Source organism: Podarcis erhardii, assembly GCF_964252035.2.
Source record: "Podarcis erhardii genome assembly, chromosome: 1".
NCBI classification, from domain to species: Eukaryota; Metazoa; Chordata; class Lepidosauria; order Squamata; family Lacertidae; genus Podarcis; species Podarcis erhardii.
This window is the reverse complement of record NC_138497.1, coordinates 135,250,808-135,276,648: the sequence shown is the minus strand read 5'-3', so window position 1 is coordinate 135,276,648 and position 25,841 is coordinate 135,250,808. Positions and strand designations below refer to the sequence as shown.

General features: G+C 41.2%; 2 protein-coding genes across 4 annotated transcripts in view; one reads left to right on the top strand and one right to left on the bottom strand.

The window, feature by feature from the left end:
* RB1 (RB transcriptional corepressor 1) overlaps positions 1-25,841 on the top strand; it is a 52,800-nt gene that overhangs the window by 10,016 nt on the left and 16,943 nt on the right. For all 3 annotated transcript variants that reach the window (XM_081868786.1, XM_081868787.1, XM_081868788.1), the window contains 12 exons: positions 1,600-1,710; positions 3,980-4,122; positions 4,912-4,989; positions 6,053-6,162; positions 7,581-7,658; positions 9,543-9,630; positions 10,660-10,776; positions 11,729-11,785; positions 11,872-11,903; positions 12,003-12,079; positions 13,391-13,599; positions 25,482-25,600. In XM_081868786.1, the coding sequence (XP_081724912.1) occupies positions 1,600-1,710; positions 3,980-4,122; positions 4,912-4,989; positions 6,053-6,162; positions 7,581-7,658; positions 9,543-9,630; positions 10,660-10,776; positions 11,729-11,785; positions 11,872-11,903; positions 12,003-12,079; positions 13,391-13,599; positions 25,482-25,600 (1,219 nt within the window). The remainder of the gene's footprint in view (positions 1-1,599; positions 1,711-3,979; positions 4,123-4,911; positions 4,990-6,052; positions 6,163-7,580; positions 7,659-9,542; positions 9,631-10,659; positions 10,777-11,728; positions 11,786-11,871; positions 11,904-12,002; positions 12,080-13,390; positions 13,600-25,481; positions 25,601-25,841) is intronic.
* On the bottom strand, positions 18,839-20,774 carry LPAR6 (lysophosphatidic acid receptor 6). The gene has a single exon (XM_081849098.1). The coding sequence runs from the start codon at positions 20,010-20,012 to the stop codon at positions 18,972-18,974; it is 1,041 nt and encodes a 346-aa protein (XP_081705224.1). The 5' UTR covers positions 20,013-20,774; the 3' UTR covers positions 18,839-18,971.

Sequence of the window (25,841 nt, the reverse complement as noted above, 5' to 3'; positions counted from 1 at the left end):
AGAGAGAGAGAGAGAATTGGGTGATATTCAGCTGATAAAGTGATGACAGCTTATCTCAGGAATACAACTGAAAGAAAGAAAAGCAGAGGAAGATACTTATTAACTATCATCTGAAATTTTTTTCTAGGTATGTTTGGCTTAGTTAGAGAATCTTCCTGTCATCTTTACCATATAGTTGCCAAGCTAAGCAGTCATATTACCAAGCTGAATTCAGTGCTGCATTTGTGCCAAAAGGGATCACCTGAAATAAACCACCTGATCATGTATAGTGGAGCCCTTTGTGTAATACCTTGGTGTGCTACTGTTGTTTAGCGTGGGCATATCCTAAAGCAGCAGGGGCCATTTTGGATAAACCGTGATGACCTGCCAGTGACCTGATGTCAGGCGCAAGAGAGTTAAGGGGATCTCTTATTTCAAATCTACATAAGCACCATAGCACTAAGGTTGGAGGAAAAGGTAGCAATGAGATCTCTTATCTCTTCTAAGCACCACAGTGGTCAGATCAGAGAGAAGCTGTCAGCTTAAGGGAGAGGTTTGTGGAAATGCTGCATTTTGCTGTCGTTCTTATCCCTGTGGTGCTCAGTCCTCTGGAAAAAGCAAGCAGAGGAATGGAAGTGGAAATGCTAAACGTGTGTGTGTGCGCGCGCGCGCGCGCGTGTGTGTGTATGTGCGCCTGTCTGGCTGCTTGCAGGTCTGGTGTGTGGGAGAGGGAGAGAAATGTGTGCTTAGTGCGCATGTGTGGGACAATGGAAGAGGGAAAAGGCACATACATTTTTCTTGTTTTTGCCTCCTTGTCTTTGCCTTGCCAAGTTTTGCCCTGCCCACCATGGGAACGTGCCCCTCAGAAGGTTGGATAAGCTCTGATCTGGCCCTCAGGCTGAAATAGGTGCTCAGTTCCTGTCTTAAAACTTTATTTGAGCAAGGTCTTGAATACTAGGCACTGAAAATTGTTCATGATTATAAAGTGTTTGGCAACCTAGATAATTTGCTGAAGAGGCATAAGATACAAAGTGTTGCATCCAGATTGTCTCTTCTGCAAAAGGAAGAGCTCCTTTCATTCACAGAAGGAGCTGAGCTCCAACAGAGGCCTCTGCTGGAGGGAGGGGAGTCAATGTCTGCTGATTCCCCCAGTCACCCACCCACCTTTCGCTGTTCTGGAATGTCCCCAAACTCTCCCTTGTAGCTTTTCAGGAAGCAAAAAGGGCTGCAAGGGAACATTGTTGTGCAACAATGGCCACCCTCTCTTCATTCAGTGTCCCATGAGCTCTAAATCTACGCCTAGAGGGCGGATTCAGCCACCTAGATCCATTTGCAGAAGCCAGCCCAAGGGCTCCTGCTAACCCAGTAGGGTTTTGCCTCATGCCCAGATCTGCTCTGGAGGATTGGGAGAACCCTCCGGAAGAGCAGGAAAGGGGAGATCCTTATGCTGAGCAGGCAGAAATGCTTGCACTGACAGAACACTCTCCTTAGTCCTCTCTTGAATTCCACCCTATGTATTTCCAGCCTAGTTTTCCCAAATGTGAAACATGATACATTTTTCACTTATGGTTTGAAGAGGTGTTGATTGAAAATGTTCTCTCATATTTCTAATGTTTTCAGGAAAAATACTACAGATGGAAGAAGATTTGGTTATTTCCTTCCAGTTGCTGCTTTGTGTCCTTGATTATTTTATCAAACTGGTGCCTCCAGCAGTGCTCAATGAACCATACAGTAAGGATTTAAGCTTTTCATTGCACACAACAGTAAACATGTTTGTAGTCCACATAAGAGATTGTGTGTTCTGTCCTGAAAAGATAAAGAGAACTGTATAAGTCGTTTAAACTGACCCCACTTTCATTTATTGTGTTGCTTATATTTGTGCCCCTTAGTGCATTCTGTACCAGAGCGACTGTTCAGCCCTGCAGATATATGTTGCTACAAGGAGCAGCAAAAAAGTAAAAGCTTACACTTAATAATATTTGGGAATCATGTTTGAGTATTGAAAACAATAACTGCAATATTTGCATTTTATAATACAATACTTGCATAACTTTTGTATTGCTGCAATGCCCTTTAGAATCATTTCCCCATATTCTCTACATCTCTGAAAGACTTGCCGTGGTCACGGACAGGACTTTCAAAAAGAAATGCATAAAGTACATTGTAATTGTACATTCCAAATCCAAAGAGGGTTTTTACTGAAAATGACACAAAGAAAATTGAAACGTCTGTTTTAATCTGAGTTTTGTTCTTGTATTTTTGCATGCTGCTTAAAAATATTAAAATATTGTTTACAAATCCTTTTTTTAAGGTAAATAATAAATATTTACCTATGAAAGTTTTATTTGTAATTTACTGACTGGCCTGGTGGATGCTTGAATATATATTAGATTTTGGTTTAAAGCATCCCTGAAATCTTTCAGAGAGCTATGTCATGTTTAAAAAGGTTTTTTAAATAAAATTGTTTTGTGAATTTGCCCTAGAGCTCTGTATAAACTGATATTCTGGCATCAAAAATATATGGTGATACATACACTGTGAGTGCACATGTCACGTGAATGTGTGCTCTGAATTTTGTGCTGATCCGAGTCAGACTCCATAGGAAGCCAACCTTTTTGGACCAGTGGGCACATTGCAGGTTTTGAAAGAGTTCTGTTTTGCAGTAACAAAATGGCTACCATGGGGGAGTGGCATAACATTGCAGCTCACTTCAGAAAGTCAGCCAAAGTAATTGCTGCCCAATTACAACAGAAAGCCTTTCCCAGTACCAGGAAAAATGTACACAGTAGCCACAATCACTTCTCTCCCTCGCACACATGCCACATATGCAGACCACAGACACACAGGCCTCTCTCTCTCTCTTGCGTTCACACCCCCTTCAGGTACACAGCCACACGTGCCACCCTTCCTCTCTCTCTCTCTCTCTGGCCAAGTGCATCTCCTTTGTCTCTCTTTCTCTCTCTTGACCACGCAGTCATGCACCCCCCCCCCATCTCACACTGCACACATATCTCTCCCCTGCCTCTTCTCCCCCACCCCAAATCTTTCCAAACCAGCCAGAATGCAGTGGGGGGGGGGCTTCCAGTTCTAGCAACCACTCCACACTTCTGCCATTCCCGGTTATTTAATTTTTTGTGGGTTACCTGGACTGGGCGCCTTTGAGCACAGGGGCCTGGGGATGCCAGGGAAGGCCTTTGTGAGAGCCATGGAACCCAAGGGCACCAAACTGGTGATCCTCACAGTAGGCAACAGGCCCCAGTCTATAAGGCTATTGTTTCATGCTGTTCTTCATTACTGTTGAAAGAAAATCCTGAAATAGTGCCAGTTGCAGAATCATTTTAGATTTCAAGATGAGGCAAAATTGTTTTGGTTGGTGGCTGAAAAACCAGGCACATTTGATTCAGAAATACTAAATTCTATTAATTCCTAAGTGTGAGACTAAAATAGTGTTCCTATTCGTAGAATGACATAGAAAGAAACACAATGATGAGTTCTAGAACTAACTATCTAAAATGCATCACAGATATTTCTAATACTGTTTTTATGTTTAAATATTTATTGCAAAACCCCTAAAAGGGACAAAAAAGATAGATATCCATATTTTAGGGGTTTTGCAAGAAATATTAAAACATAAAACCAGTATTAGAAATATCTGTGTTGCATTTTAGATAGATCTCGAACTTATCATTGTGTTTTTTTCTATGTGATTCATAGAGAGAGAGAGAAGGAAGAAAAGCTGAGGGATGGATGTGAATGCAGTTGAGTGTAGAGGATTAAGGGCTTGTGCCAAAGTTTCAAGGATATTTTAAGAAAGCAGGAGTCTTCGGAGGGTTATGCATAGTGAGAGTTACTTCTTGTTTAATAGGTGTTCTCATTTCCTTTTCAGATATACAGATATAGTTTTTAAAAACTTATTTTCATATGCTTAAAATATTGCTTTTTTGCATTTTGCTTTGACTTAATGATGTATGATTAACAAATACTTGCCTTCTTCCCATAGAATCCCTGAGTGCAATGTCTGTTAATAGCTCAGCTCGAACTTACAGGAGAACTCAGAACAGGAGTATACGTACTTCAAAAACAGATACAGAAATAAAGGTTATCGAAGAGCTTTGTAAAGAACATGATTGTAATTTGGATGAGGTAAAACCAAATTAGTGTTGTTGTTGTTGTTGTTGTTGTTGTTGTTGTTGTTGTTTGTTTTATAAAAAAAGAAAACAGTTTTCTGCAATGTCCTCCCCTGCCCCCCCCCAGGTGACCCACTCCCTTCCTCAATTGCCTACGACCCCCCACTTCTCCTCTTAGTTTCTCAGCCTGTTATGGCTTGTGTCCCTCTCCCTGCGATCTAATGCCTTCTGAGCCCTTTTATGTTTGTCCTGGTAAAACGGATTTCTCCCACCGCTTAGAGAAGCTGCCCTGCCCTGTTGCCGGCACACCACGGACGTCTCTTCTCCCTCACATCTTGACCTCAGCAGTTAAATATATGTGAATGTCCCATAACCTCATAGCCCCACAGTCAGTGTATAAGAATGAGTTGAAGTCCAAGAGCAACAATCTGTTATTTATCTATTACAGTTTCATCTGATGTATCTACTCCTAACATCAATGACATAATAGCATTTGGCACTGAAGGATTCCCTTTCTTTCCTCTTTGGAGATTGAAACCTTTGCCTTGTTTTCAGTGTGGTGGGGTCAGGAAGAAGTGCTGTTGAACAGTGTCTTGAATTTAGCTCTCAAAAGTTAAAGCAATTGAAGATACTTAAAGTAATTTAAAAATCTAATGTCTGGATGTGGGCAACTGCTCAGACCTGGAAATACCAGCAGATACCGGTACATCATAGTTTTTCAATAAGCTTGTTTTGCTATATTATGCATGAAACTAAGACACCACCTAATAGTGACACTTTTATATTTTTTTTTTACCTTTTTAAGGTGAAAAATGTTTACTTTACTAGTTTTATTCCATTCCTGAACTCTTTGGGTATTACACCTTCCAGTGGACTTCCAGAGGTAACATTAGTTTAATTTTAAAATCTTTAATTCAGGGTTGTCACAGTGAATTCTAGTTATGTTTTTGTTAGTTTTATTCTGTCTAATTCTTAGTTTATATAGGAGTAGCTATTTCACAGCTTTTTGATATGATAGGTCCTTGGAACTGTCAGATTAAAGAGATTAAGAAGAACTTTAAACTGACTATCAAAGGGTGGTCATATAGATGATGGAGCAAATTTATTTCCTCTTGTGCTCAAACCAGTGAGTTCAGTTACAGGAAAAAGGACTTAGACTACACATCAGGAAGAACCTCCCGATTATATACACCAGCAGAATACCTTGCAAAGAGCTAGACTATTGAAAGTTTTGAAGTACAGTGGTACTTTGGTTCTCAAACGCCTTGGTACTCAAACAACTTGGAACCCAAACACTGCAAACCCGGAAGTAAGTGTTCCAGTTTGCGAACCTTTTTTGGAAGCCAAACGTGCTCCATTTTGAGTGTTACGCTTCCGATTTGCGTGCCACGCTTCCGTTTTGAGTGTTATACTGAGGTCTGTCTGTTTTTGTTATTTATTTTGCATTTTTTGGTAGCTCTTTTTGTTTTGTTTTTGTGACTGTGTAGAACACAGTTCAGGTACTGATTAATTGGTTGTGTGACTGCAGTACATTGTTTATTGCTTTCATTTTATGGATCAATGGTCTAGTTAGATAGTAAAATGCATGTTAAATTGCTGTTTTAGTGGTTGTTTTTAAAAGTCTGGAACGGATTAATCCATTTTGCATTACTTTCTATGGCAAAGCGTGCCTTGGGTTTGGAATGGACTTGCGGAACGAATTGAGTTTGAGAACCAAGGTACCACTGTATAGGCTTTGTATGCTGTAACAGTAGATTTTGTTCATCAGTAGCAGGTTGGTGGAGTACATTAATTTGGAAGTCTCTTCCAACTGCACAGTCCTCTAATTACTTTCAGGAATGAATTGAATTGCAAATAAATAGCTTGCATATGAATAGTTAGACAATTGTGAGCCTAGGTCTCAGTCTTAGTTTTTTCCTTTTGTCCCCTTTTTGTTGAAACCCAAGGTTGAGAATATGTCGAGCAAATATGAAGAAATGTATCTGAAAAACAAGGATATTGATGCCAGATTATTTTTAGAGAAAGATGAAACTTTGCAATATGATCACACTGAATGGTAATTTTTTTAATTGCTTTTTTTTTCTGCATTGTAGTAAATTCTACTAATTCTTGAAGCAAAATGGAAACTTGGGGGGAATGCTTCTTAACTAATCTATCTTGCAGGATTTTTCCAATGATAAATAAGAGCTGTAAAATTCTATGAGAAGCGCTATGTGAGAACAAATAGTAAGGCTTTAAAACCGCTGCTTTAGAATATGACTTCTATGGATAATAATATTTGTATGAGTTCTTTCTAATCATCCTCCTTCTCCCAAAATGTCCTGTCATCTTTCCACTTGCTTTAATTAATACATTTAGAGCTGAGATTCTCAAATATTGATAACAAGCTTCTCTTCACTGAGTTGTCATCGTGGACCTCAGCTGGAGGCCTGATGTTTCTTTCTTGGAGTTGCAGCTGGAGTCTGGCATGGCAGCAAGTGAGCGCTCCATCCCTGTGTGCCCGAGGAAACTGGCCTTTTCCCAGCACTGGCCAGCAGGGGAAAGCCTTCTCTTCCCCTGTGGACGGATTGCTTGAAGTCCCACCTGGCTTGACTTTCAGGGGAGTTAAGGCTTTCAAAAGATTTCATGTCGGCGACACACTTTTTAGATATGCATCATTTTGCAACACAGTAATTGAGTTTGTACTTTGTAGTTCCGCTAGAAGTGGAAAGGCCACTTTTTAAGAAATATTCCCTGGGTCCCGAAGACTTAAATAACTATCACCAAGTTGCAAATGTCCCCTTCCTAGGCAAGGTTTTTGAGCAGGCAGTTGCTAACCAGCTCCAGGCTCTCTTGGGAGAGACTGATTTTCTAGATCCATGGCAGTTGAAGTTTAGGCCTTGTTTTGGCATGGAAACTGCCTCTCCCGTCTCTTGGGGAGTGCAACCCACCCACCCACCCATCCCTTCATCCAGGGCAGTTTACAATATAAAAAGACAAAAATACACACTGTAATAACAGACAACAACACCCCCCCACACACACACTCACAGTTTAAAAGGGCATAGATTAGATAAATTAGATGAAGGCCTGGGAGAAGAGGAACATTTTTGCCTGGTGCCTAAAGGAGTCTAATGAAGGTGTCACACAAACCTGCCTCAGGAGAGCCTTCCACAAACAGGGAGCCACCTCTTCACTGGAGCAGAAGTGAGCAAACCACAAGCTCATGTATGATTCAATGAAACCATGGCTTCATATCCTGGCTTGTTTGGATATTTCCTGGTTTGAACAAAATGGGAGAGCATAGTTAATGAGAAGACTTCCTGGTTTGTTTGCTCATGGACATAAAGGGTAAAGCAAGGAGGTTTTGTGCAAGATCAAAGTGCTCATTCATACCTACCTACCAAGCCAAGAGTTTGTTGTCCAAATGCAGGCATCTTGGCTGGAATACATCAGGCTTTTATGCAGACAAGTTAACATTTTTCTCATGTTAAGTTTACAGTTGGAGAGAACACCAACCAAGAATAACCCAGGTTATGATCCTCTTGTTGTGCTTCCACAGACCCCGGTTCGGTAAGAATAATTGTCCTAATTTTGAATTTAGTTGAAAAGGTTTAGAAAATTATTTCTACGGGTACAGGAAATACGGTGAGTTTATCTGAAATTCTGTTTGTCCTGCAAGTGCTTCAATTCTGATTTAATGCTTCTGCATAAAAAAGCATTTGCAGAGACCCTACAGACAGGCTGAATGGTATCAGTGGTCTTTCCATCAAAACCAGCCTTCAAGTTCAGCTCACAAAAGTAGACAGTAGTCAATGTCTTCTCTCCACAGTTAGAATGTGTGTCAATATTGCAGGTCTTTAAATCAGTTCAGCCACTGCTCCCCAGAAGCTTAATCAGAACTTCCACAACTGCCGCAAAATTAAGTTCATAGACTGTATAAAATGTTGCTGAAAATACTAGTGATATGAATGTAAGGAAGTACCAGCCCTGTTTTTAATCATGTTCCAAAGAAGGTTATTTTTGGTAGTTGTGTTCAGCTGATCAAATCTTGGCTTACTAACCTCTGGGTCAGTAAATTGTGTGGAACACCTCGCTACCAGGAAAATACCAAACTCTGCCTCCATTTTCTGCCATTTGGTGACTTCTGCCTCTGCAGCACCATTTTGTGATTAATGAGTTTCAGTGAGTTAGTGTGTCCTGGAGGTAGAATTTTTGAGAAGCCCTCTTTTAATCTGTCCTCATGCAGGAGTTGCTCCAGCCCCCTGATCATTTGGGTGGCTCTACTCTGAAACTTGCCCAGATCTACAGTATCCACATTGAGCTGAGGCATTTTCATATTAGCAGATCTATTTTAGATCCCTTTTCTAGTATGATCCCTAGGATGGATTTTGGTGTGGGCAAAGCACAGTGCATTACTCAATGCTGCCCTTCGCATTTTATTTATATTATTGTGATTTTATTGTTATATTGCTTTATTTATCACTTTAATCTCCTGGTTTTTAGTGTATCTCTGGTTTTTATGGAAGCCGCCCAGAGTGGCTGGGGAAACCCAGCCAGATGGGCGGGGTACAAATAATAAATTATTATTATTATTATTATATGGTTATAATAGGCATTATATACCGTAACTAATTTAATAAATAAATAAATAATGCCCTTGCACACAAGCTAGGAAGCTATGGTGAATGACTTCCAAACAAGCCTGAATATAAAGGGATAGTTTGACATTGGTTGCATCTCTTGGTTTGTTTAGAAGCCATTAACCGTAGTTTCCAATGTTGATGTAACAGGAAACTACTGTCACGGCTCTGTCAGACAAAAATGTCCAGAGTGAGGAATTAACTCTTTATTGTCAAAAGTACACTTGCAAGTTAGGGGAAGGCAGGTCTATCGGTCCACGTCTCAGCCGCTACAAGGTGTGCACCGCATGAGGCAGTTGCCGCAACAGAGAGTCCTGGCCCCCGACCTCAGCTTATGTATCTCCCCGATCTGAGCTGTGTGTAAGCAGGTGCAGACTTGGCCTGTGTGAACCTGCTTCTGCTCCTCCCTCTGCAGTCCTCTTCTGGACCTGGGGAGCTGGGGGCAGGAGGAAGCGGTGTGGAAGCCCTGGGCTCTCCACCAGCCTCTTCCTTCTCTCCCTACATGCTCCCTCAGATCACTGATCCCTTCTTCCAAGTCAGTCCCAACCCCCCTCCTCCCAGTGCCCACTCTTCAGCGTCTAGCCAGTCCCAACAACTACAATTTCTCCTGCTTTCCAGGTCCCTTCCTTGCGGAAGGAAGGAAGGAAGGAACTAAGCATGCAGGTGTAGGAAGCCTGTTCATATTGCTGTTCGTTATGTAGTTATTTGATGTCCAAATGTGGCCGATGTATCATTTTATGTGGTGATTTTTTTCTGTTCGAAGGCAGTTTTTCATTTCAGAAAATAGTAATAAAAATACTTTCCCCCTCTGTAGTGCTGCGATGAATACTATCCAACAGTTAATGATGATTTTAAACTCTGCAAGTGATAAACCATCAGATAACCTTATCTCATATTTTAACGTAAGTAACATCATTTTAACCAAAGGGACTGGTTTGAATGCAGTATAAAAAAATCAGAATTTAATGTTATTTTATGCTTCACAAATGTTTCATGTTCTAACATGCCCTTTTCATGCTACTTCCCCACCCCACCCCGGCTTCAGGTATTATAGCCCTATTTATCTCCAGGTCTCCAGAGGCGGAGCTAGCTGTGCCGCCGGGGGCAGGGCGAACTGCCTGCGGGGGCGCGTGGCGCAGTGATGTTCCCCCCCCCCCAGGGTTGACACCCAGGGCGGGCCGCACTCACCGCACCCCCCTTCCTCCGCCAGTGCCAGTCTCTATAGCTTTTTCTAACTCAGAATATTCTAAAGTAGTAGAAGGAATAGGTGATAACTTTTAAGTATCATATTAAAGCTCTACTAAGTATGCTAGTACGTTTGTTTTGCCAGCAATGTAACTTTAATTCCTTGGCAGGACATACAGATTTGGGTAAGAGAGGAATGGGGCAGGGGTAGTGGTTGTTCCCAGAGATGATAGAATGATCCCATCACAAACACGCTTACTAAGTAGACTTTAATGTCTTTTGAATAATGGAGAGGCATTTGTGAATCTAGATATGGTAGTGAGAAAACCCTTTTTTGCAGTGTTTTATTTAGAACCTCCTTGTTAGGTGGTAGTCTCCTGAATTGTGGTAAAGTAATTGGATGTACGTATTTAGACTTTTGAGGATTTCATAGAAGCCTTTTTTGCTGCCAGGAAAGATATTAGCCCATTTTCCGCTCTCAGACTTCTTTGATAGTTGGCTTTCTTTCTTTCTTTCTTTCTTTCTTTCTTTCTTTCTTTCTTTCTTTCTCTCTCTCTCTCTCTCTCTCTCTCCCTCTCTCCCTGACCTCCCAGTATTCTCACTGACCTCCCAGTATTCTCACTGAAAATCAGTTCTTCATGACATAGTAATTCCATAAAGCATGAGCACTAGCAGAGGATAGTTCTTGTTTATCCAATATATTATATCTGTTCATCTAAGGGAAAGCTTCCCCCATCTCATTACAGAACTGCACTGCAAATCCTATGCAAAGCATATTGGAAAGAACAGAAAACCTGAGCCATGTCTTCAGAGAGAAATTTGCTGAAGCAGTTGGGCAAGGATGTGCTGAAATTGGATCACAGGTGGGGGTTCTCTGTGGCTGTGCAGGCATCATCCCAGCCTGTATTTGAACGCACATTCAAACTGCCCGTTTTGCAGGACTCAAGGAGGCTCTGCCACTGCTGCTGGTCTCACAGCCCAAATGTAGAGCGCTTTTGCTTTCGCTCTTTACACACAGCTGAGATAGACCAATGCCTGGCCTATGCAGGCTGTGCTGATTTAATTTCTCCAGGACCCGTGCCACTCTCTGGACTGTACATTTGGTATCCAGCAGGAAGCTTCTATCTGAATATCCCAGGGCTGGGGTGGGGAGTGTACACTCTAGACTGGACAGTACAGTTTACTGCAATTATGAGGCAAACTCACGACTTTTCATTTCAGATTCTTTCTTGATGTATCATTTGCTTCTAATTCTGTGACTAGGAATGCTTAATTGAATGGATATTATGCAAAAATATTACATTAGGCTTAGTGAGCCATACAAGTCCATGCAGAGCTTGCTTGAGTCTTGTTACAATAAAGTTATGAACTCAGACAAAAAAGCAGCTGTTCCCTGGAGGGCCCCCGCTTACCTCTGCAAGGTCTGGGGCAAGTGGTGTACCCCCCCCCCCGCCCCATACAGGCCTGGAGCCATAAGGTGGGCTGAGTTGCAGGGCCATAATGTCTTGCCACTTGGCATCTAGCACCCTTTCTCCTGAGAGTTTGCTTTGATTTCCAAATAGTGTGTTCCAAAAAAACCATGCAACAAAAACATTTGTTGGGGATGGATTTCTACAAATATCCTAGTCTTGGATATGCCTTTTTCTTCTTTTCTGGGGTGCGCGTGTGTCTGATGTAGTAGAGCAGTTCTCTCTAAATAGCCACATTAAACCCATTAATCACAAATAATCTGAAGTGTATTACAGAAGGTTATTCTCTTAAAGCAAAGTATTGTTACAACTTATTACATCAGCTTTTAAATTGTTTTCCCCCTAGAGGTATAGGCTTGGTGTACGGTTATACTACAGGGTGATGGAAGCCATCTTAAAGTCGGTAGGTGTTCAACATACAGAATTTTTAATATTTATATTCCCTTTTTAATGGGCTAAAGTATATCTTCATTTATTCATTTATCTTAGGAAGAAAAACGCCTATCAATTCATAATTTTAGGTATGTTTGGCAAACCTACTTCAAAGTTATATTTTAAATACATCTAAAAAATGTTAATGTTGAAATGCTGAAAGACTGTCTTTTTTCTCTTTTTTATAGCAAACTTTTGAATAACAACATCTTTCATACATCTCTGTTGGCCTGTGCTCTTGAAGTTGTCATAGCTACTTATGGCAGTAAGTTGTATATCTATGCCATATTATGGAAGGGGCTGTTTCATCCATAGTGATCAGTCATGATCCTTCCCCCCTCCCTTGCCTTTTCCCACACAGCCTAGACTTCCCTAGTATTTACTTTGTTTCACCTAATGCTGGTAAGAGTCTGTTGTGGTGTTTTGTGTGTGAGTTTTATCCTTGCGACAATGCTTTTAATATCAAATTATTAAAACTGAGTCATTTACATTTGAAATACTGATTACTACATTATTTGCAAAAGGAACACCAGACAGATTAATGCCAGAAGGCTGGGGGGGGGTTAATGTACCCAATTTCCAAAACTGTTATAAAATTGCCACCTTTTGTATAGCATTCCTTCCCCAGTCTCAAGTTAACAGACTTCCAGTTTCCTTCAGAAACACTGAACCATTAGGGCATGTTGAATTTTTCAGATTCCTTAGAATGAGAGGTGCTGAAACACGGCTTGGGAATTCAAAAGATATTTCAGTTAAATTAATATAATTTAGTTTTGCTTGGTAAGTAAAATGTGTGTAAAATTGTGGGTGGCGCTGTGGGTTAAACCACAGAGCCTAGGACTTGCCGATCAGAAGGTTGGCAGTTCGAATCCCCGCAATGACGGGGTGAGCTCCCGTTGCTCGGTCCCAGCCCCTGCCAACCTAGCAGTTCGCGTTTCCGTATGCTGCTCTGGTTCACCAGAAGCAGCTTAGTCATGCTGGCCACATGACTCAGAAGCTGTACGCCGGCTCCCTCGGCCAGTAATGTGAGATGAGCACTGCAACCCCAGAGTCGGTCACGACTGGACTTAACTGTCAGGGGTCCCTTTACCTTTTACATAAAAAATGATTGCCAAGCACTTGCAATAATATTCTATATTTTTTATTAATAATAATATTTAATATCATTTGGCATTGTGCTATATTTTCAGAAGGTAAAATTAAAATTATTAGATTTTCTGAAAACAGTAAATGTAGACTTACCAAGCTAAATGTGGTCCAGTTACCAAAAAATAGCAGATTTGAATTCCTCAAACCCCAAAATTATTTTTAAGACCAGACCACTCACTGAATTTCCCCCGAAATAAGTAAGTTTAACCTCCTAAAATGACATGCTCTAGAACCATAGTTTCTTTGGGAATTTGTTGTCTGATCTCAGATCTTAAATGCTGGAGCAAAACCTGTTTTCAACAGGACTTCCTTGCATCTGGAACTTTGAGAATAGGGACATGATAAATGGCACATCTCAGTGTGTAGGAACAATTTATTGAGGACTTGCGTTATTCAACAAAAGAATAATCAGTTGTGTTCTCTTTAGCCTCAAGCAATGCTTCACAAAGTGAAAGTATGAATATGGAAACAGATTTATCTTTCCCATGGATTATCAACATATTTGACTTAAAAGCCTTTGACTTATACAAGGTTATTGAAAGCTTCATTAAAGCAGAACCAAACTTGACAAGAGAGATGATAAAACACCTGGAATGCTGTGAACACCGTATAATGGAATCCCTGGCATGGCAATCAGTAAGTTGTCTTCTCCATTCAAATACTAGCAAGGTCTAAACCTGCTTAGCTTGTGACCTCAGGCAACATCAGGTGTGTTCAGGGGTCTATGGCCTTAGGCACTGGTAAGTTGCTTTCTAAACATAAAAATGTAGTGTATGACAGGAGTATAGATACATAAAATATATGTTATTTAAGAAATACCACCATTTTATCTCTGTCCTATATTTGCACTTGTCTGTCATCTCACTGGCAATGTAGTGCCCTCTCAAGTTAAAGCCCAAGAACCCCTTGGCCACCCTGGTGCCCAAGGCTCGTTGGCTTACAGTTGGGTGAGGGGAGCAGCCGCTGGCAGTAGTGGTGGTTGGAACTCCAAAGGGTAGGGACATTGTGTACCTGGCTTCTGACACTAAGCACTAATTCTTGCCAGATGGGTAGCGGGGAGGTACAGGGACCTCAGTTTCATGCAGGCACGGCAGCAGAACCAATCTGGTTGTCCTGCTGCCGCCCCCACACCACGTGGATCTCCCTGTGCCTTGCCCACTCCCTCTTGGTATGCAGCAGCCCCATCTTCACCAACCTCCTGGTTGTTTCTGCTAAGTGACCTCTTCTCTGGGGGGGGGGGGTGAGGAGGAAGAGGAGGCTCCTCTGGGCAGCCACTCCTGGCCATCAGTTGGGCTGGGCCATACCAGCTTTTCAACATTACGGTATATTGCCAGCCAAACATTGCAGTTTGGTCATATTCCACGATGTTGAGAAAACAAGCTGCATTGGCCTTTTCCCATGAGGCACCTGGAGAAACTGCCCCTGCTCTCACCTTGGGAACTGTGGTGGTTTCACCCAGGCGCTCACAGGCTGGAAAATTGCAGCTTGTTTGCACAGCTCAGCTGGGAATCAAGAAGGTTCCCCCTCCCCAGCTGAGTCAGCCCTGGTGCTCCCCCCGCTCCCCTAAGCTGAACAGTTTCACGGAGCCCCCACCCCGCTCCTGGGTCCTGGGAGCTCATTTAAGTGCTTGGCTGTTTGTTGCTGCTGTGCTTACAGCACCACCCGGCTCCAGTTCATTCTCCACCAAACTTTGATATAGATATGAACTGTGGAAAGGCTTTCTGCCTCAACTTCAGTGTTTCTTTGTGGTCACACACCATTCTAAGTATGCCTGTTGGTGGAATATTTCTTTGATTTCTATTAGTTTGTTAAACTACAGAGCCTAAGACTTGCCGATCAGAAGGTTGGCGGTTCGAATCCCCGCGACAGGGTGAGCTCCCGTTGCTCGGTCCCAGCTCCTGCCAACCTAGCAGCTCGAAAGCCCGTCAAAGTACAAGTAGATAAATAGGTACCGCTGCAGCGGAAAGGTAAATGACGTTTCCGTGCGCTGCTCTGGTTCGCCAGAAGCGGCTTAGTCATGCTGGCCACATGAGCTGGAAGCTGTAAGCCGGCTCCCTCGGCCAATAAAGCGAGATAAGCGCCGCAACCCCAGAGTCGGTCACGACTGGACCTAATGGTCAGGGGTCCCTTTACCTTTACCTATTAGTTTGTGACTTCTTCCACATATTATATGGCTTTTGTTTATGAATTAAGAAACAATTGATCATTTCATCAATATTGCCAATACATTATTAGCCCACGTGTTGCCTTTTGTTGATCAGATCATCCAGCTGCACACTCCTCAGTCAAGGAGGTTAAAGATCCCTCTGCATCATAGGAGGACAGAGTGCGATGGCAGTTTCACTCCCCATTATATTGCTGATGAAACTGCTACCGCTCCCGAGTCCCTCTGCTAGCAGCGCCACTGGAGGAAGGAACTCTAGCAGAGGGACCCAGGAACAGCAGCAGTTTCACCATCAATATACCGCTGAGTGAAGCCGACACCACGGTCTGCTCCTCCTCCTGGACCTGGGCAATAGATTGATATGTCGCCCAGGCCTAGCCATCAGTCGCACCTTCTCTAGAGCCGCAAAAGTAGCAGGCCTCCTTTCCACTCTCTGTGCTGCTTCCAGATGGGCCTTCTCTTCAGGATATATGAATTTTTGTTGCTAAGATGGGCTTCCTCACAGTTGGTTATTTTGCAGTAGTGTGGGGAGCAAAAGGAAATTCTATCAAAATCATTACAGATGGAAGGAATTAGGACTGTTATTCTTAAAATTAATTCCTGTAAAGCACTGGGGCCAGATTGTTTTCCTGTGGGTGGTACGATTCATATCTAGATTTCTTGCACGCTAAGCTTCTTTCTGTTTATGAAAATGCCTTTGAGGCAGGTACCTGTCAACTTCAGTGTCAATGTATGAAGCACATATGTCTCTGAAACCTGGCAGAGTGCACACTAATGGTGAAAATATAGACCAACCTCTTTAATTAATGTTGGTGTTAAAATGCCAGCAGCAGTTCTGGCTAATATATTGATCAGTGATTTCAACAGTGTGTTTCATTCAGCAGAGAGCTGACCATCTAAGATGGGAAACCAATTTCGTGGCTATATGTAGTCTTTGAATGGTTCTGGCTGCACTTACTTCTTTGGGTGCTATAAAAGCATTTGACAAAGTATATTGGCAGTTTATGTTTGTTACTTTGGAAAAGTTTGGATTTCCTCAAGAACTTATAAAGTGGATTAGAATTTTATACCAAGCTCCTAAATCTTAAGTAAGGACAAATGGAATTATTTTTGATCCGTTATTTGGAGAAAGTTACAAGTCAGTGTTCTCCTCTGTCTCCAATGATATTTCCAACCCTACAATTCTGTGTTTCTGTTATGTATCAGTCCACATTTATCCAATGTTGTAGAACATTGAGTTAATCAAAAGTTGCTTACAGGATCATCTTCATCCTCCCAAAATAAAAACAAAACCTGTTCTGTAGTATATTACCTGTACTGTATTGTTTAAGTTGGCTTCTCTTGACTGCAAAATTATTCTGCCCAGTAGATGTCAGGCTTTTCCATCTTACACTTTATAGTTTCAGGCATGAAAAACACTCTTTCTCTCTTCCTTTGTAGACATTACAGCTAACCTTGGTTGTATCCTTCCTTCTCCACATGGCAGATGCGATACAGCTGTGATACCTTACATCTTGCTTTCACTTGCTTTCTCCTTTACTGACTGTTTCTTTGATCTTTTCTATTATTATTTTTTCTACAACAAACCTGTGAGGTCGTTGAGCTAAAAACAAGTTCTTTGCACAAGGCTTTCCTGGGAGCCTCACGGCTGGGAATGAATTTGGCCTTACATTGTTTTTCACTGCCCTCATTCACTGCCCTCTTGGATTGCATACCACCCCCCACCCCCCACTGTCCTTGGCTTGAGAGCCTTGGGATATGGAAAAGTATGAGTTTCTTTCTTTCTTTCTTTCTTTCTTTTTTAAACTTGGGGTTGCGTAACTGGCTGTGCTGGTGAGGCACTCTGTCTCGCCCTTAAACAAAGGGGCGTGCCATTAAGAATGAAGCTTCTTGCAAAGGGACATGTTCTGGGAAGTTCATATGCAGCTATTAAATTAGCCATGGTTAAAAAAACATGGTGGTTTGGTAGATGAGCATGTTGCAATAAAATTCTCCTAACTTCAGCCTTGGTATCTTTTGATAAATATTCTGGGTCATAACATAGCTTGCAAATGGAAAATAAAACTGAGGCCTTGAAATAAAAGTCAGTATTAAAATGTATGTGTGTTAGTGGTACATGATTCAGAATGTGGAGGCCACTAGTAACGTACGTTATAATCAAATGTCAACTTTTTGCGCAGGGGGGAAAGGCTAGGCAGGAGAACAAATACTGTTCTGTTGAGCACCGGCTCCTATGGGAAGCATCATTTGTTCATTTCCCACATCCACTCTTTCCTGAGAGATGTTAGCAAACCTTGCAGCTTGAGTGAATTAGATTGGAATAATCACTTAACATTTATCGAGTTCAGAGTCTTTTTTCACTCAGGAACTTTTTACAGAATGAGTGGAGAGGAATAGCAGTCATTTTGTTTGACAAGAACAACAAAATGGCTCAGCATTTAGGGATGGAGTTAACTTACAAACAAACCATGTCCTCCTGCTACTAACTCAAGAGAAAGAAATGTATTTGCTTTTCTCCAACTAGGGAAAGTCTAAAAGGAAGCATGTGCTAATAGCCACTAATTTAGTGTACTCCACACACCTCCAGAAGGCATTGCCAGACTCTCTCTCTTCCCCAGTTGTCCTGTCTGAGGGTAAAGGCTGGAAGGGAAGAAGGTGTAACTTCTAGCTACCTTTGCTCTTCTGGCCTTGCCTGTGTGAAGTACCAGATGGTGGCTGGCAAAACCAAACTTCACTGAGCTAACTGTAATCGTTGTAATAGAAGGCTATGTGTTTGTAGCATACATTCTGAAATGCTTATATTTCTCAGCTTCGCTCTAAAAACGTTTACAAACAGTTATTGTACCCAGTGCACTGTTTTCTGTTGAGGCCAATTAACAGAGCTTTCTCAATGGAAGTACACAATGTAAACAGCAAACTGTTTGCATTACATGGGTGAATTCATAGAATGACTCTCACGGGGCTAAAGTATCAACATTTCCCCTTCTCTGCCTACATAATGCAAGGGGGGATTTATGGCAAATTTACTTTCAGTTTCAGTGAACTGCTTGCTTGTGAACCAGAAATTGTGTTTTAAAGTAAACGATTACCTGCTAACAAACCAACTTTATGCCGTGAATTACATGAAGCTGCTTTCTTTGATTTATATGAACCTAACAGTTTGCTCCAGGTTGCTGAGACTCAAGCTCCATTTGTTCTCTGTTCAGCATGTAAAAATAAATTCTGAACCAAAGCAGCAAGTTCCTTGACTAGCAGAAGCATACATTTCAAGCAACATTAATCTGTACACTTAATTACAAGTGTAATTAAATGTTGTTTGCAAAGAAGTGAAGACTAACCTGGATAATTAATTTAGCATTAGATCGCTTGTGATCAGGCCATTCCCCGTCAGAAGGATCAGTCTTTTTGTGTCTGGGGGTCTTACAATAGGTAGGATTATTGTAGGTATTAATCTTCAGAAGATTCTTTGAGCCTCTGGTGTACACAAATTTGCTACAAGAATATTGAAAATAAATGGGATTGATTATCTTGCCAAGTTAGGTTTTAAACTTGCAGTGCAGCCAGTGTTATGGTACAGTCACCTTTTCTGACGTAGAAAATAGAAAAAATAATGCAAGGTGAGTGAGAATCACTTTTCATGTTCGTTATTCCAATAGGGATAATATTTGAAGCTTTTTCTCATTAGAACATAATTTATAAATTGTGAGAGGCTAGTTTTAAATAATTGCTTTAATCAATATAATCTTCATTGTTATATGTACAAGCAACTCCTTATACAAAGAAACAAAATACCTACAGTTTTTTTTAAAGGTTCATTCTGTCTCTCCCATTCTCTCGTGTCCATTTATATTGCAGATTCACTGTCAAATATTCTTGTTTTTATGGTCTGGAGGCCATGTTGAACCAATTTGTCAGAACCCTTAGTTTCAGGGAATCTGTTATCATATCTTCTAGTCGACCAGCTCTTCATTTTTATTGAATTTTGAATAGTCTCTGAAGTAAAATAATAAACTATGGGGTCAAAGCAACAGTTTGAAACTGCAATACATAGAGTGATTGGATACATAGTCCTGACAGCAGCAACTACTGAACAGTTAATCCACGTTTGTGTTCTGATCAGGGAATAGAGTATTAGGGTGATGTTATATGGCACAAAACAGAAGCAGAAAATCAGCAAATGAACAAAAATCATTTTAAGGACTTTTTTTTTGCTTAATTTATTCCGACTTAGTGTAGCTGGCTTATTTAAAGTTCTTAAAACCATTGTGGAGCAAGTAACATTCAGTATCAGTGGAATTAAAAATCCTACAATTTCAATGAAAATTATAATCCTTGAAAGATAGGTTTTCCAAATTTTTTCAGGAAAGTTTTCAAAACATGTCCTTTGGGGGAGTCCTTCCATGCTGACATGAACATTGGTGGATTGGAAAAAGCTCGCTGGGATGCTCCCTCCTATCACAATTATCCAGACAGCAGCGCAGATGATCTTGGCATTTCTTCTTGTTCGAATAGCCTTCGATCGAAAGGGGTGTACGATAGCTAAAAAACGGTCAATGCTTATGCTAGTCAAAAAGAAAATGCTTCCATACATGTTTATATAGAAGAGTGTGACCGAAATCTTGCAAAGTATGTCTCCAAATGGCCAGTCTTTGGATGCAAAGTAATAAATCCTGAAGGGTAAGGTGAAAACGAAAAGTAGGTCTGATATTGCTAAGTTAAGCATATAAGTGGTTGTTTCATTTCGTACTTTCAATACGCAGGTGAAAATGTATATAGCAACGCAATTGGATATTAAACCAAGAACAAATACCATACTAAACATGCATCCGTACAAAGTATACTTGAAGGAGTCTTCAGCAGAACAGTTAGAGCTTAGCATTGTCATGCAATGAACTGCTAAAACTAGCTGCTTCTTCAGTCAAGCCGTACCTTGTATTTTGTTGTAGTCTCCGTGAAATCCTCAGATGGTGCGTAAAACCAGTCCTTGAGTGATTTCATATGGGTCCAGCTTGACTTTGAAACTTCACAGCTGAATTTCAGTATTAAACAGAGAAGATACCATTCTGCTGGTCACTGGCAAATAATTATTTTCTTCCAAATGCCGTAGTAGTTCTGGATGATAGGGAGCATCTCCTCATCCACAATGAAGGTGTAATTAAGCTTAACTTCTTCACATATTTCTGTAGAGGTTGATCCTTCCTGTGGTGCTGTAGAAAGCACTTCAGATAAATCCGTTTCAAAGTTACGTTCTGAGTTAGGTGGGAACAGACTTCTTGTGTTAGCACTATGCTAGCATTTTTCTTTCCTTCATGCTGTTGAGTAAGTTCTGACCCCACAGGGTAGAAAGCAAGCCAGAGAATAAAATTCCTAAGCAAGTATTTTCTTGCTGATCTTAAGCTCTCCCCGCAGCTGCCAATTAAATGGTGTCTTTGCTTGTTCAGAGAAGGCAAACTAAAGAGCACGCAAACCCAAGCCCCACCCATGCTTACTCAGCTTGGTAAATGACATGGCAGGAAGAGGAGGCTGGGCTTCAGAAAGGAAGGGTTCAACTGCAAATTCTTAAGGAAAAGTATTTTTTTTTAACCTTCCATGCTAGAAATATATTTGAACTGAGAGCCATGCAAACGATGACTACCTGGCTCAGAGTGGTAGACCAAAACCTTATTAATACTTTTAAAAGTTAGGTGTGCCTTAGGAAGTATAATTAAGTAAGCAGTTTTTAGTTACATTTCATTTTTATTTCTATGGCTGTCTATCATTTTAATTAATCATTCTGTTGATTGATCTGTTATTAGGTTTAAATACAGTGGTGCCTCGCAAGACGAAAAGAATCCGTTCCGCAATTCTCTTCGTCTAGCGAAGCAAGCCCATTGACGGCTTAGCGGATTAGCGCTATTAGCGGCTTTTAGCGGCTTAGCGGATAAGCAGATAAGCAGCTTAGCGGCTTAGAAAAGGGGGGGAGGGGGAAAAAGTTGGAAAAACTCGCAAGACATTTTCGTCTTGCGAAGCAAGCCCATAGGAAATTTGTTTTGCGAAGCACCTCCAAAACGGAAAACCCTTTCATCTAGCGGGTTTTTCGTCTTGCGAGGCATTCGTCTTGCGGGGCACCACTGTATAAGTGAATTTCCATTTTAAATGCTCAGTGTAGGTGTTCGGGGACATTGCAAGAAATGTAAGAACTTGCAAAGTTGCTTAGAAGTCATCTTTAATGTTTTCTTTTTCCGTTCTCTGTTATAGTAACTCAAAAATCAAAATAGTAATTTTCTCTCTCTATTTTTAGATTACACTGAAATGCCATATCTTTTTTTACCTCTTGAAAGTAAAGTGAATCACAGCGTTTCCTTTCAGAGGAAACGCCCAGTAGTAGAGAAATGAAACAGAAAGCGCTGTATTCCTCTGAGGTGTCCAGCTGTTCCACATGCTTTCAGGCCCTTGCTACCAGAGAGTGCATTCATAAAATGAATCAGGCCAGCATAGGTAACCCTCCGTAATCCAAAGTGCAAAGCAAGCATTAGAAGGTAGTTTAGAAAGCATCTACTTTTGAGAAGAGATCACTCTGAGGTTCTGGTCCTAAAGACAAGTTGTCAGTGCTTGATGGAACACAGTTACAAAGCTACATAAATGTATGTTACTACAATATGCAATGGACCTTTAGAAAGCATCTTCCCACTGTGAACTCACCCATCCCTTAAATACCTTTCTCACCACTATGTATGTATGCGTCTCCTAAATTAATGGATGGTTTGACAAGTATAGAAATGCTCATAATAGACAAATATCTCTGCTGCTTTACACCCTAATTTCAAGTATGATTTCTTGGGAAATGATTCCTGTTTCTGGGATATGTCAAATCTAAAAAGGGCATGTGTGAAAGGCTAGCTAAATTTAACCCTCTATATGTTATTGTGATTTTAATGTGCTGTGTTAATCTTCCAGTGAAATTAATCTTGGGTGACTCTAAAAACAGATTGCATTAGTGAAAATTGATGATGATATTTGAATGGAATGTTTAATAAGAGAACGACTTCATCAGTATTATCCCTCCAATGTAATTTAGCAGCAACTGTTCTACAGACTTCAGCAAAGAAGTGGGACTACAGAGCTTCTTCATCGGCTAACCTAAGAGGCCAGCAACTTTTGGCTCTTCTGCTCTTTGATTTCTTTCTTTCTGTCTGTCTGTCTGTCTGTCATAAATTTATGCCCCAGTCTTCCTCCCAGGCTAGCCCAGGGTGGCAAACCACAAAATCGAGCTCTACAACAGCCTATTTAGAAAGACCTAAAAGCAACCCCAAACCCTCACAGTTGCTAATTTCAAGGCTGTCAACCATCTAATGGCAAGGTGATAAAAAATGTTTTTAAATTTCTTCTAAAAATCTCCACACCTCACCAGGGAGGTCATTACGCAAACAGGGAACCACTACAGAGAAGGTTGTGCCATGGGTCAGTCCAGCTGGACAACAATCAGAGGTGGCACCACCAAGAGGGCCTCCCCTGCCAACCATGGGGCCCAAGATGGTTGGTTTTGGGGGAGTCCTTAAGTCCTTGGTCCCAAACCATTTGGCATTGCAGCACCTTGAATTGGACTAGTGTGGGGCCTGGTGGCTGGTGGCTCCATCAGGCTGCCCCGTTTACCAGCCTGGCAGCCACATGCTGCACTAGCTGTGTCTTCAATGGCAGCCCCCCCCCCCCTCTGGAGCACATTGTAGGCTCAATGGGAGGCCCCTAGACCAGTGTTTCCCAACCTTGGACCTCCAGCTGTTTTTGGACTACAATTCCCATCATCCCTTGCCACTGGTCTTTCTAGTCAGGGATGATGGGAGTTGTAGTTCAAAAACAGCTGGATGCCCAAGGTTGGGAAACACTGTCCTAGACCATGAGCACCAGAGGTCAAGCTGTCTCGGTCCAGGAGTGGCTAGAGCTGGCAAACCAGCCTGAGCTGGGCCTAAGCACTCCCAGCCACAGAAGACTCAAGTGACAAGTTGGAACCCTGGACTACTAATAGTAGTAGCAAACTATTTTGAAAGCATTTTTTCAGCTGAGAGGGGTGCAAAAATTGTTTAAATTGTGTTCTTGGTCCTTCTAATCCTACTTCCATAACTCCTTGTTGGTGTGAAGAGAGTAAGAATGTCCTCAGAACACAGGACTTAGTGATGTACCTTTTTAAAACAAAAACCAAAAACTTTGGGGGATTTTATTTTTGTGAGGAGTTTGACTTGTATCTTAAGATAAATTTCTGAAATAAGTGCCTTGAGCTCAGTTCACGGAAAGACAGTTCATCTTTCCTTCTATGAACTGCCTTAATGGTGTAATCTTTTGTGCCTACTCAGAAGGAAATGCCAAGAGTTCTGTGGGATTTATTGCCACGTAAATGTGCATATGATTGCAATCTTAAGACTATACCCGCTGACCTTTGAGTGACATTTTTTTTATGGGTGGACATTCACAGACTGATTGGGCTGTCCACTTGTGCTGTGTGAGAGACAGACAAGGGCTTGCATTTCAGCATCAGAAAAATGTAAAGTATGCAAAATATAGTGATCATTTATTTCTTTTTGTATTTTCTTCCTGAACCTAATTGGAAAGACTATTCCTGATGTTCTCAGCTGACATCCCGAGGCTTTTATTTCAGTAGGAATTGTTTGATTTAGAGGACAGAATAATATTCAGTCTTGTGTTTTGTGGCCAAGCTACCTTGGGCCTTAGAAACTGAACATTTCTTTTAAAATTATCAACAATTTGGCAATCTTACTTGCAAGCATAGGTAGTGGTTAAAGTGCCTTGTTAGGATTCTTTTTGTCTTTTGACTTCATGGGTTAGAAGAGTGAAGAAGAGAGGCATGCAAGTAAGATGTGGGTTTTCCAACTCCTGTGTGTGCGTTCTGGAGCAAGCCACTTACTAATCTGTAGTTTCCTTATCTATTAACTCTGACTATATTTACCTAACTGAGCTGAGGCTTAGAGGTTGACTCAAGTGGAACTTTGAATTGGACTACTTTGCAGTCAAATGTTGTCCTGTAACAGAAGGTTTAGCAAAAATATTCCATAACTTAAACAATTTCTTTAAAATAAATCATGTTTAAAATAATGTGTAATTTGGCACCCTAAAGTGTCACTAAAAAGCTTTGAAAAGGAATTTAAGATAATGAAGTTTACACAAAAACCCCAATCAAGTAATATTTTCTGTAGTTAGAAGTGCATAGAATGGGTGTACAAAGTCCTGTTTTGTGGGCGTGATAGTGGACTCTGCGTTATTCCTCTAAAAGGCTTTTCTACAAACTGCAAAAGGTCTCTGGTTCAGTCCCTTTTGTCTCTAGGTAGCTGAGAGGGTTTCTGTCTGCAACCCTTGGTGGAATTATTTACCAACTTAACTAAATACTTCAGCCTTATTAGTAGGAAGAAATCATATTTCAATGGAAGTTACTTCCAGGTAACATTAGAGGCTGCATGGAGAGGCAGCACTTTCACTGTTGAACCTCTCTGACTGCTACCATGAAGTGAGCCTGGCTTGTGATTTCCTTCCAGAAGTTCCTGCTTCAAACACGAGGAACTTGAACAGTTCCTCATTTAACAGGAAGTTAATGGTGCATTTTAAAACAGCTAAAACATTGAGCCCAGTTCTTTTCAGATACAGCATTCTTCTGTCTTTGTCACATACTGGTTACCTACATTGAACTGTCAGTCCACCATTACAGAGAAATAAAGAATTGTTTGAAAATAGTTTTTAGTATTTACCTGTATGGATTCTTAACTGAAAGGTTGGAAGGGAGCAGCTTGAGAAAACTGGAATGCTTCTGGTAATTCTGTATTTCTGATGGGCAGCCAGACCAGTTAGAGTTTAGTGAAATCGCCAAGTTCTGTCAGGTTCCAAGTTCATAAGGGTATTGTTCTAGCCAAAGGCCGTGACAAACCTGTAGCAATAATACAGAACATACAGCCATAATAGAGAGAAGGTACCTAAGACACAAACAAGATTAAATCTAGGTTGATTTCAGATCAACCCCCCAATCACCCAAACAACATACAGCTATTTTATCTAAAGCTTTTTCCCTGATTTGTTTTGCAGCTCGTGCATAGACAGCTGCTCTGTGTATTACAAAGCTATTATTGTCACTCAAACTCAACCGTTTATGCAGAGGTGCACCTGCTTGCTTATGCAAATAATGATTTCAGAAAGCGATATAAGGGCGAGGCTAACAGATAAGGAGTGATTGCTTCCACCTGAGATTACAATCTAAATACAGGCCTACTATTGTAGTAGACTTTTTCTTTTCTAGTTATTTTCAGCAATTAAAAAACTTAAGAGAACTCCAGTACAGTAACTAATCAGATTCTTATGTTGCTGGCATTTGTTTTAGGATTCACCATTATTTGAGCTCATAAAGCAGTCTAAGGAGCGAGGTGGGCAGGCTGACCAACCTGACCCTCCCAACTGTTTCACTCAGCCTCTTCAGCATAACCACACTGCTGCAGACCTGTAAGTAAAATTATGGGCAGAGCCCTATGAGACTGTAAAGATACTCACTTGGTCCATTGACTCTTTGCCTACTCTGACTGGAAGCAAGTCATCTACTCCATTTAAGTTCACAGGCATAGGCAGTGATCACATATGAGATAGCATCTCCATGGGGTTCCCACGGGGCGCACCTTTTCCCAACTGAGCTGGCCAACCTGCCACTACTGTTTGACCAAGGGGTTCCACACACCGGCAACCTTGA